Source organism: Balaenoptera ricei, chromosome 12 (genome assembly GCF_028023285.1).
Source record: "Balaenoptera ricei isolate mBalRic1 chromosome 12, mBalRic1.hap2, whole genome shotgun sequence".
NCBI classification, from domain to species: Eukaryota; Metazoa; Chordata; class Mammalia; order Artiodactyla; family Balaenopteridae; genus Balaenoptera; species Balaenoptera ricei.
Genome location: NC_082650.1, coordinates 88,344,694 through 88,357,345, shown reverse-complemented (window position 1 = coordinate 88,357,345; position 12,652 = coordinate 88,344,694). Strand labels below are relative to the sequence as shown.

Here is a 12,652-nt window from a genome sequence, read left to right as displayed (position 1 = left end):
CACTCTGGATTGAAGACTGTAAAGCAGTGAGATGAGGAGAGATAAACCTAGTTTTATATGAGTAAATATGGACATTGGCAGCATAGCTATATAAACGCCTAACACTGAAAAGGTAATTCCGGCCAAGTGGTTTCTAATTCCTAACAGCACATGATTTCCCAGCCCCATAATCTAAAGTTTCTAGTCGGGAGATTCTCCAATTTTTTCTAGCAATTTCTTTCCATTTCTAAAAGTTTATATATAGTAAAGCCTATCTTATCTGTAATTCAGACTTAAAGAGATTCCAACTCTATGATTCAAGACTCTGAATTTGGAAGAGAAAACCTTCAGTTTGTTTCAAACCACCTGCAGGCCCTTTATAAGGCACTTGTACGGGAAATAAGGGAGCACAAGGGGACCAGAACAGGGAGGGAGGCTTTTTGTCTGGGGCCAATAAAATGAGTCTTCCCTCCAGTGGGGAGACCTCTTGAATAGAAGGAGAGGGGGCAAGATTGATGATGGCCTTCCAAGGCCTATGTATCTATGTATCTATGACATCTCATTCATTTAATTTATTCCATACCCATCTGTCGAGCACCTGCCAAACACTGTGCTAGGTGTCAGGGATGCAAAGTCACTGCCTACGAGGTGTTCAGAGACAAAATAAGGAGACCAGAATTGCAGTACTATGGGACCATTGCAGGGTGATCAATATCCACAGAGTTTATGGGCTCTCTACAGAAGGCCCCTCACCCACCCCGGACTGTTTCGTCTCCATTTCCATCAGAAAAAATGAGATGGCATAATCACAGACTTGAATGGTCTGATAAAGGATGCTCCCTGAATCTGCAGGGTCCATCTAAGACAGCAAGCAACGTGCAGAGAGAATTCACTTGGATTCAGAATGGATTCCAACCTCCCACCACCTGTGTGAGCTGGGAGCTTTACCGGCCTCTCAAGCTAAGTCTCCTAATCAGTCAAGTGAGATAGGGACCACCACCTCCCAGGGTTATTGTGAGGATTGGGAAAGATAATAATGGCTACTCTGGCTCTTACCTGTGTGCTCCAGTGATGTGATTTATAGCCCATTTTAAGTCTTCAAAACAATCTTACTAGGTTATTCTGACTACTGAAACTGTGGCTAAAGGGAGGTTGAGTTTTGGGCCTCTTACCACACAACTTGAAAGCCATGGAAGTAAGATCGAAATCCAAGTTTGTCCAGACCTAGAGCTGTTAGATTTGATACATCCCAAGTATTTAATCAAGGAGATTGTCTGGGATGTAATAGGAGCTCAAGACATGAAGTTTATTCGCATCCTAATTTTTCTCAAGTATCTGAAATTTCATGAAAGTGCTTTACAGTGTATCACTTTTTCTCTAATTTCAACAATTAAAAGGCTGCCAAGACTGCCTCCCTTGAATCACAAAGATATAAAAGATAAGAGTCCTATGAAAAGAGCTATTCAGGAGACACTACTTTTGTGCAGTTAGGTGGCTGGTCTTCTTGGGATGGAGCTTCAATACAGCTTTGAAAAAGGCTGAGTGATAATAATCTGAGTGCAAGGGAGCATTGCCAAGCATTTTTCTTTATTGCAAAAGATGCCTGTAATATTTGAAAGGTGTTATAACTGAAGGAACCTGAATTTTATATGTATTGCCAATTAGAATATATTTGCTTGCTTAAGTAGAAAATCCACATGAGTTACAGTTTTGTCGCAGAAGTCAATTTCTTTGAGACACAGGATGTTTAGGTCACAAAAGAAAGAAAAAGGTAAACAGATAAACACTAAGGTCTGTAAAAATCCAAAAAGAGCCATCAAAATGAACCAGTAAGATCTATAAGCATGAAAACTTCTTATTAGGTCAGCAAGATGATCAAAGGCATGACTGCTTCAAATAAGTAATTATTTAGGCAAGTAAATAAATCAAGGGAAACCCTTATTATTTGTGACAACTAAACTGCAGCTTAAGTTTTTATCCCAGAACATTACTGGGATAGAAACCATCCAATATTCACTGTGATTCTGGCTTTCTTGTCAATGGAACCTTCCCCACTAAGAAAAGCAGAAAGATGTACTTGAGTTTATGAACAAGACAGAATCATGCATGGAAGGTCAAACTGGGCCCATGACAGATATGTGAGCTGTCCCTTGGCAACCCTAATGTGACATTCCTCTCAGAACCAGCAGGCCATCATTGCTATGGTGCTTTCTGGCTGTGCTAAGATGGCAGTTTCAAATTAGAATGATTATCTGGCATGAGGATGTTTCTAGATAGGAAGGGCCCTGAATTTTAGCATCTAAATTTTTCATTTGTCTTTATATTCATTTCAGGGTCCTTGAGCTTTATTGTTCAGAGTAGCTTTCATGAACTTACAGAGAACACTGCAAACTGCTTTTTGGTTATATCATAGTGGTATCCACCATATACATTTCTGAGAATGTCTTAACAATCCAACTCCTCAAAATAAAATCCAGTCGGTTCAGAATCAGGCACTGCCCATTCAATCAGGATATGATTTAAAAACTCCTATCAGTTAATGTATCCTCATTTCCATGGGATATATTTGACACTTTGTTTGCTTCATTAAACATGCTTTACACATCAGAGATATTTGGTTACAAGAGACAGAGAGTGACTTTGACTGACAGACAAAAGAGAACTTTGTTGGAAGGATATGGAAAAACTCACCTCTTGGCAGGGGACGGTAAAGACCTTGATGGACAGTTCCCCAGTGCAAAGTCGGGACCCTCTGATGAAATAAAAGAAAAGTGGAAGACGACACAGCAAACTCACCACAGGGCCACCTTAGAGCAGGCATGCTGTGCCAGTAGTATCAACCATCTTAGAAGAAAATAAGTCCATCTCTTTGGAAAGGAATGATCTCCTTTAGGAAAGGGGATTTGGGCATAAGATTAAAAATTGTACTAGGAATTCTCTGCATTTTATAAAATGGAAGAAAGAGAACAAACACGATGCAGGAATAACTGATTTGAGAATATGCAACTTAAAAATGAATATGTAAAGATTGGGGAACTGACCTCACTTGGATTTCTCTTAGCAAATTTCCCTGTCACTTACTGCTATAACAGCACCGCTTGTTTTCCTTACCACAGTCTAATTTAACTTGCATTTGAGTTATTATGTGATTAACACCTAGGTCCTCCATTACACCTCAAACTATAAAAGGGCAGGGACTCTACCAGATTTTGCACACCATTGTTACTCCCCCGTTTAGCTCAATATGTGATGTCATGAATACGTATTAACTGACAGAATGAAATATCGTTAGAGAAATGTCAGCACTATGACATCACTCCTACTGCACCCTAGCACAAAGTAACTGTGTGGTTAGACTCGTTATCATGAAAAACACTATTTGTAAGTTAGAGCCAGAGTCAATATTCGGATGACTATAGTTTTGTTTTGTTTTTTTTAAACAACATTCCTCCCCCTCCCCACCCTAAGTTCCCTGAAAGTCATCAGACCCCCCCATCGCCACCCCGCTGTCAGAGTCTGGCTCCTGCCAAAAAAAAAAAAAAGCATTCCTTGTAACACAAATTCATATTTTAGTCAGTGTCTTAGGACCTGGTGCTGCTGGAGATATTTGCCTCCCTAAGGACAGAATGTACTGCATTGTTTGCCAGCTACTTGGTCCTCAATATCCTTCCATCGCGTTGCTTATGCAAATCTCCCTCTCATCAGTCCCCATCAGCTATCACTAGTCAAGTTACGTTTGCCTGGTGTTTCTCTGCAAACCCTGCAAATCTGTTTCTTGTACTCTCCCCAGAACTGCAGGGAAGTTAATCACTCTGTAGCCGGGTGCTGTGTTTCATGCTCCTGTCACCACTGATGGTGCCATGTTCCCACCCTCCCCACCTGATTCATCAACAGCGAACTCCTAGAGCTCAGAGGAGCCAGGGTGGAAATAATCCAGTAGAGCAAGACTTAAAATGGCAGAATTCTCTCTTATGAAAGTAAGCTAGTGAAAATAGAAGAATTAGCTAAACAAAGTATTGCCTAAACACAGATTCATTAAATATAGGAAATTAAAGTTGGCTTAAGAGAGAAGAAGCCTTTTTAAAATATGTTAAAAATTCCATTTGCATTTTTCTTTTGCCATTTTTGTTCTCAAGGAGATAGTGTTCTGCGCAAATGTCTTTTGAGAAGAAAATTGGGCATTATAGATCTTCCTCCAAAGATATATTTCTTTTTTCAAAACAAATCCTGACTTCTGAAAATATTTGTAATTAAAACAATAGACCAAATGTTCAAATCCTAGCTTAGGCATGAATATAGTATACCCATGCAATCCACAAGAGCAAATGGTGAGTTATGAATCACATGCTTAAAAAAACTATAAAATCTTACACAAACATGAAGGCATAATCTTGGAGAAGCACCAAAACATTGAAATTTTTAACTTTAAAAATCACAGTAGAGGAAGGTATTTTGTCCTTTACACTTGTAAATACAGGGAATTTATTACCTAACTCTTCTTTGTTAGTGCTCTTTTAAATGCTCTGTAACAGAAAAAGATTCAGCTCATGATATTATACCTACCCCAAGGTCATTTTTTATTTCTGACTCTATTTGTTGAGTTATGATGAAGTTGGAAGAAGTATATCACCAGGGATGAAGAATATCAATATATTTGTATCTGTGGTTGTAGAAGCTCATCAACCACACAATTTATGCTCTGAATTCTAAGTGTTAAGATTCTGTACCATTTTGTAAACAAATATGTGAAACCTATGGGTCAGATTTTCCTTCTGCGAAGCTCGATCACTATTCACAGGGAAAGTGTAAGATTTTAGATCTCACATTATATTTCAGACACTTTAGTGCTTTGAGTCAGCCTTAAATGGCAGGGCCTGGGATTTTGCTTCCCCTTTAGTACAGCCAGCTAAGATTTTAGTGTTTATAGAAATCAAACATAAAAATGTAATATCTCCCATGACAAACACTGAGAGACTGTGGTGCTTTACAAGTCAAAAATTTTTAACTTTTTTTTTTATATTGTAACAATTTTTGTAAAACAGCTTTAACTTTGAATGATGAAAATCTTACACAGAAATGACTGCTATATTTTTAATGCACCCACAGGAGAAAACTGTTTTTTGGTAATCTTGTAAATGGAAGAAATAGCCAATTCTTCATGTTCCAGAAGTGCTGACCATAAGACAAGGATTTGGTGCAAACCATTTGCATTTGTGGCATCTCCTGGGACCTTCTAGTTCCTCCAAAACTTGATTTCCCTTATTAGCATAGCAAAATACTAAATCTCTTCTTTTAATGCATAAATCAGATTAGAAACGAGAGCCATCTTACTGTCTTTTGCAGAAGGTCATGCATACAAGGAAGAGGCATATGGAACTGTTTCAGGAACTCAATCAGAAATTTCAAACTTTGGACAGATTTCGGGATATACCAAATACAAGCAGTCTGGTGAGTATGCTTTACTTCATCGGTGCCTGATGCCACAATAAAGATGCATCATGTCAGCTGTCACCCCTGCCTTCGGGAAGCTCCCAGTTGTCTTGGGAACACAAGAGTGGCAAACTGAAAACTAAGTAATAATCCCCCGAAGGAGCTTTGAAATGTACTAAGAGGCAAATTAGGTATGACAGAGTCTTTAAGTTTTTTATTCATATTTCAAATGTTCTCAATTATAAGGTCTAATTGGAATTAGTTATATATCAAAAATGTGCTGGATTCACCTGGACCTTTTATCATCAGAGTTAAAAGTCAGTTAATTCAAATTTCCAAGTAGTTGACTAAATATTTTCATTTGAATGCCTGGCATTTTAAGGTCATTAAATGTAATATATATAGCCTATATAATATAGATAGATAATATATATTATAAATATATAATATATAAATAACATATATATATCTGTCTCTCTCTCTCTCTCTCTCTCTCTCTCTCTCTCTCTCTATATATATATATATATATATATATATAGAGAGAGAGAGAGAGAGAGAGAGAGAGAGAGGGAGAAAGAGAGAGAGAGAATTGCTACCTAAAACTAGAGTGGTGGGTTTTGTCTACCAGAGTTTCAGGATACACATCAGCACTGGGAGCTTTGATTGTTGATTGCAGCCATTCTCTTCACTCATTCCCACTACTATAATGCTAGCATAGGATGTAATCAAATAAAATGATGTTTTGCAGCTACTATGTGCATGGCACAATCAAAGCTCCAGAGAAGGCTATATCATTATTCGTGAGAGCACTGGAGCAGGCGTCCAGAAATCAGTATGATGCTTCGACAAGATATTTCAGTTTTATGATGGTGCAAAAGCAATATGCATTCAGTAGAAGTCGTACTTTGAATTTTGAATTTTGATCTTTCCCCAGGCTAGTGAGATGTGGTCCAGTACTCTCTCGTGATGCTGGACACGGGCAGAGATCCACAACCCCCACTCAGCCCCGAGATCACGAGGGTGAACAACCGATACACTGACAACCGTTCTGTACCCAGACAACCATTCTGTTTTTCACTTTCAGTGCAGTATTCCATAAATAATGTGAGATATTCAACACTTTATTATAAAACAGGCTTTGTGTTAGATGATTTTGTCCAACTATAGGCTGATGTAAGTGCCTGAGCACCTTTAAGGTGGGCTGGGCTAAGCTATGATGGTCAGTAGGTTAGGTGTATTGAATGCATTTCAACTTACGATATTTTCAACTTATGATGGGTTTAATGGGACGTATCCCCGTCATAAGTTGAGGAAGATCTGTAGAAGAAAACTCAAGCAAGAGCTATCTGCTTGAGCTTTCTAGCAGATAGTTAGCTTCTGCTAAGAACTCGAGAGCTCAAGAACGATCTTGAGCAAGTTACAAAGCTCAATTTCTGAACCTCAATTTTCTCCTTCTAATTTGGGCATAGAAAAACAGTCATTAGTAATACACTTCCTTCGATCCTCGCACTTTCCAAAGCGGGTGGGACCCTGAGATGCTACAAGCTGAGACTCAGCTCTGAGAGCTGGAGCTGGGACAGCTGTCTGACTCCACGCTTCCCCTCTCCAAGCGTGGCACTCCTTCTTTGCCTCACACTTTTGCAGGCCCTGGCTGGACCTACTCCTCCCAACCTCTGGCGTTCTGAAATACATGTCACTCTAAGGTATTTTGGGTCACTTTCTAATGCTAGTGATTCTTTCATACGTGTATGGGTCTTAATCCTGGCTTCCTGATTAGTATCATTAGCTTATCAACAGCAAGAATTTATGTGTCTTTGTGTTTTTCTTGTATTCTTCTCAGTACTAAGTATGATGCTGGTCATGCATGGTAAGTTACCAGTAAACGACCGCTCTTGATTTCTTGCAGGTCTAATAGTTTAATCTGCATTTGTTAAATGAAGGTTATCAGAAATATATACACTTTAACTCTTCATTGGTCTCTAAAGAGTTTGTGTATATCAGTCTATTTTCCTCCATACAGCAGGAATCATATGTTATGTGGAATCATCAACACAACACTAAGCATAGAGAAAACACTTATATGTAGTGAGTGATTCTTTCTCATCTATGCCCCCCCACCCCAAATATTAGGCTGTCAACTTTTAGTTAGCAGGAAAATGATAATTGCACCATTGAGATTAGACCTAAACTTAGTAGCTGCTCATTTTGAAATGTTGAAAGCTAACATTGAAATAAATTGAAGAAACTTCATTTTGTTTTTTGTTTTTTCTAAGAGAAGGTTATGTTTACCAATCCAGAAGCCTTAGGCAACAGATGCAGCTGGCTGACTGCTATAATATGACTATAATTTCCCCTTGTATGGTCTGGGTATTAAATCATTAATGGCACAAATATCTGTATCTCAGTTTCCTGACAACCAAAATAGTCTACTAATTACAGCACATCTCTGCAGCAGGCGCCTGCCTTTTCTAGAAAGGATTTATAAATATTTATCATTTGGGAGGTTAGGAGTGGGGAGGCTAGTTGTCATTGCTGCTTCACCGTTGTCCTAAATACATGAGAACAGAGAAAAAAATCCGTATCCAGTTCTGATTAATAAGGAACGTGTGAGTGAGTTCACTATCCTTAATTCAGTCATATAATTCATAGTGGCACATTGCTAATGGAACTGCATAATTGGGTGGAGAAAGACATTTTCAAAACACACACCTCAATAAAGTCTGTTTCATCTTTTTTTCCGGCTCCTAACTCACAGCACCTGCCTGGCACCTGCAAATGATGGTAATTATGTAGAATGTGGGGAATCAAAGGGAAACTAAAAGACCATTAAGTCCGTCTCCCTGCTCCAGCCCGGACAGCACCTGCATCCCTACAAGGGGTAGACATTGTTAACAACCCCTCCCTGTGAGTGTCTCCATCAGGATCTCACCCCCGCAAGGAGCAGCTCCAAATTCTCCCTCTTTTAGAATGTAAAATAAACACATTCTCTTTCACTTTGTCCCCGCGATCGCGATCGGTAGACTGGAAGATGGAAGGAAAGAAAGAAGAGAGGGAGGGAAGAAAAGGTGAAGGGAAGGAGGGAAAGAGGAAAGGATGGAGGCGGGAGGGACTTACCAGTCTGCCCGACCCTCAACTCTGGCTGGACACTGCGGGAAACACGCAGGCAGCCCAGGCCATGTTTCCAGTGGCTCTGAATTCTCATATTCCATTAATGTTCTCTATTTATACAGCCTAAGACCACATTCGCATTTTTGGAAGCCTCACGCATGTTGGCTTATACTAAGTTTGTAATTGATTAGGCCTTTATCACACATGCTTCAGTTTAAGTACATCGCCTCTGTTCTATACTTGAGCTCAAAAAGCAAACCAACCAACGTAAAACAGTTACATCAAGTCAGGAACTTGTACCAACTCTGATTGAATTTTATATCAGCATTTAGGCCTCCACTGAAAGCTTTCCTGGCCTGGGTGGCTCTCCCTGTGGAATTCAGTGACCCCCATGGGCTGTTCCAAGGTTGATCGTTCCTTGGACCGTTGAACAGTTTACACTTTCCACGTGAGAATCCATCCACCCCAAGCACAGAGGAAGATGGGTGGCCCGTGGGCACCAGCCCCCTCACTCCCTGGGGCTCCTGTTCCCACCCTGATTGCTGGGTGTGGTGGTTCTTCTCCACTCAAGGGTGTCCACACACTTGGGAACAGTGGTCAGAACTACAGCTCAGCAGGGAGTACCATGGGATGCCAGAGGAGATGAACCACATTAACTAATCTATTACCCACTAATAGAAGCTCTTGGAAATTCGATCAGTCCCGTACTGGCAATAATACTCTTTGAAATTAGAATCTAGACATCCTGACAGAGTTTAAAATGGGCCTTTTTAGTTCCTGTATCCATGGTGCTTGATCTTTAAAATATAAAAGGAAAATCACACTTGTTCCAAACATAATGAAACCTTTATTTTTAAAGCCAGTGAACTAACACTTTACATATCTTGAATCCTTTTAGGATTGAACTTATTCAACTTTCTGTCAAACCTAGGATTCCCAGAAAGCTCCTTGAGACAGCCTTCCTCCAAGATGGATAAATCCACCCCATGGCTTTCCATCGACGACTGATGGCTCAGATACCTGTAATGCCACCTAAGGTCCAACCATTCTTCATTGCCTACAAAATAAATTCCAAATTGGGAAGTAGCCTGGCAGGCGAAGCCCCTTATGATCTGGCTTTCAATTCACCTTTGCCTGTTTTTTTCTGATATTCTTTTTCACTCCAGCTAAAATGAATTGGCACTGTTCTGAGATGTCCCCATCTCCACGCTCTCTGGATTTGTACTTCTTGGTACACGTGCCTTTCCAGCCACCCGATCTCCAGCCACACATATGTCTTAATGACAAAGCTCATTCTTCTATGCCAGCCTTAATGTCGCTTTTCTCAGAAAGTTCTCTGTGCTCCACAAAGGGAAGCCATATTTCCACCCTCCGAACTCCCTCAGCACTTTTTCCGGATCGTAGATGTGGATATAACTGTATATTTTATACCTTCATTTAACTATAGACACCTTTATGATATGTATGATTACTATCTAGTGAGCATTTATTAAAATCAGGCATCATACTAAGCCCCTCCATGTTTTTTTATCTTTGCAGCCTCACAAAGTAGGTAATGAGCTGCACCTTTGGCCAACTCCTTTGGCCCAAAAGACAAAGCATATCTCTCTTTTGCAAATAATAAAGTTGAGATTCAGAGAAATGGTATAAATTGTTCAAGGTCACATTCATATGGAATGGAGTAACTGGAATTTGGACCTGTGTGTATTGGGCTTTAAACCTATGCTCCCTGGTGGACCATGTGCTTTTCACCAAGTGATTTATCACCTTACTCTCCCTAGCACCTAATATGATGCCAGCACAGAGCAGCTGATAAATAAACATGGGTTGAAGGGAAGCAAGGAAGGAGAGAGGGAAAGAAAAGAGGGAGAGAGAGAAAAGGGGAGAGTTACAAGACTATATAGTTCATGAGACTTTAAGGTATTAGACTAAATCAGAATTAATCCACTGTACATATCCCCAAAGTTAACTTTTTATTAAATCTTTACTTATTAGCTATTTTTTTTCTTGTGTGTCATCATGATTAAGGCTAATAAGTGCTGAAAACATCTAATGTGTTGAGAATTTTAATAACATAATTTCTAGTTATAAGTATTTCTGTAAGTCGCCTCTTTTGCCTATCCCAACCAGAGAATGATTTTTAATATACTGAATGGAATCCAAATAATTATTCAAGTACCTGTTTTATGTTCCCCCTGCTAATAGATTGTAGTCAGTTGAAGGCCAGAATTTGTGGGGGGATGAGGGGGGGAAGGGAGAGGGAGTAAAGGACACATTTAACAACTATAGTTGTTTTAGCTTAAGTTTTTTCTAAGGAGATTTCAGTCATGATTTCCTTCTTGTTCTTTGATGTTATTCAGGTTAGTGTATCCTATTCAAAGCCCCTCATTTTACAGAAATTTTTAAATCACACTTCTTTAAAATAGAGAAATTTTACTGCTAACTTTCAGCAAATACCAGACTATAAAAACCACAAATGATGTCTGCTCATGCAGTCATCGAGCACCTATAACATGGAAGGTCTCGGTGGTGGCATAATTAGGCAGATCTTAAATCTTAGGTAATTAGAGGGTGTGGACTATGAAACTTAAGAAGAAATGACTTGTAGACATTTTTTTTAAATGCTTATATTGCTGGATATGTTTTCCGAAAAAGGTGTGCTCTTTGAAAGGATTTGTGCTAGTGTGCCACCCAAGTATATAGAAAATTGTGGGGAATATACATCAGATAAAAAAATAGATTACACAAGCAGCATTTTCATATTCTAAAAAGGATAATTTCTTGCAGAAAAACTAAACAAATACAGTGATCTAAAATTTCATTTTATGAAATATGGCTAGTTTGGTTTACAGTTTTTAATGTTACATAACATGCCCTATGACATAGCCTCAATTTTTTTTATCCCTCCAAAGATTCTGACAAAATACTTAAATTTTCTACATGTAATCTTAGCAGTAACTTAACGCTCCTCCCTACCTGAACATGTAGCCATCCTGACCCTTCACAAGATGCCACAAAACAAAACATCATCTACCTTGCCTTCTATAATACTATTCACTTCCTTTGATTGCTGGAAAATTTTAGGGTAACTCAAAAACGGTGTTCATCAATTTGTTCAATGAAAGAAAACTGAAATCAAAACCATTTCCTGCAGCTGGCCACAATTTCAAATCATCTCTGAATCACATAAACTGGATTAAGCTTAGGAACAGGCTCTCTTCCTGGAAATTTCAACAAGCAGCAATCCTAGTCATCACATAAATGACTCTCTTCCCCTCTCTTCTCGACAGGAAAACCCAGCACCAAACAAGAATCCATGGGACACTTTCAAAAACCCCAGTGAATACCAACATTACACCACAATCAATGTCTTAGATACAGAGGCAAAGGACACCTTGGAACTGAGGCCAGCAGAGTGGGAGAAATGTCTGAATTTGCCTCTGGATGTGCAGGAGGGGGACTTTCAAACAGAAGTTTAACAAAATCAAAATGGACTGAGGTGGAGACAAAATGTATTGCACTGACACTTAAGACTTGGGAAGCCTGACATTTCTATCAGGACAGTGTGACTCTCATGTCAGCACCTCCACATGCCAAATGTCAGTGGTGTTTGCTTTGGTAACTTCTCCCTAGTCAGGCGAGTGGAGAGAAGCCCAGGTGTACAGTCCTGACCACCCTGTGTTGTAAGTACCCGTGGAATGGATTTGTAGGGTAAACTTTATAGATAAACCTCAAGCAACGATTCATGTTGTAACCGCTTCATATGGTTTAGTTTTCAAAAAACTTCACCATGAAGCACAATGTATATATTTATGCAGTTTTTAAAGTTTATAACAGTCTGTTTGGCCATTACTACACTTTTTACTTTATAATATAAAAGCAAAGTTTTTGTCATTAAATGAATGTTTGTTGAGCTACATTCTTCATTGCTTTAAATGCAATAAAGTAATAATCTCACTTTTATATGAATAATATATTTCACATCTTTATTATTGCAGTTTTCTCTAGAAAGCTCTGAGTAGCTTTCTCTGCTGCAGCTGTGTATAAAATATTTAAAATGTTGTATGGTGTAAATAAACTTTTGTCTACATATCAGTTTTTTAGTGCATTTTATTTTGGATTTGTTGAACGGAAA

At 39.0% G+C, this 12,652-nt stretch overlaps 1 protein-coding gene across 1 annotated transcript in view; it reads left to right on the top strand.

Moving 5' to 3' along the window:
- Positions 1-12,391, top strand: part of ADGRB3 (adhesion G protein-coupled receptor B3) — an 802,747-nt gene extending 790,356 nt beyond the window's left edge. The window contains exons 29-30 of the mRNA XM_059942117.1: positions 5,323-5,427; positions 11,808-12,391. Coding sequence (XP_059798100.1) covers positions 5,323-5,427; positions 11,808-11,996 — 294 coding nt within the window. The 3' untranslated portion in view covers positions 11,997-12,391. The remainder of the gene's footprint in view (positions 1-5,322; positions 5,428-11,807) is intronic.
- The last annotated feature ends 261 nt before the right edge of the window (positions 12,392-12,652 follow it).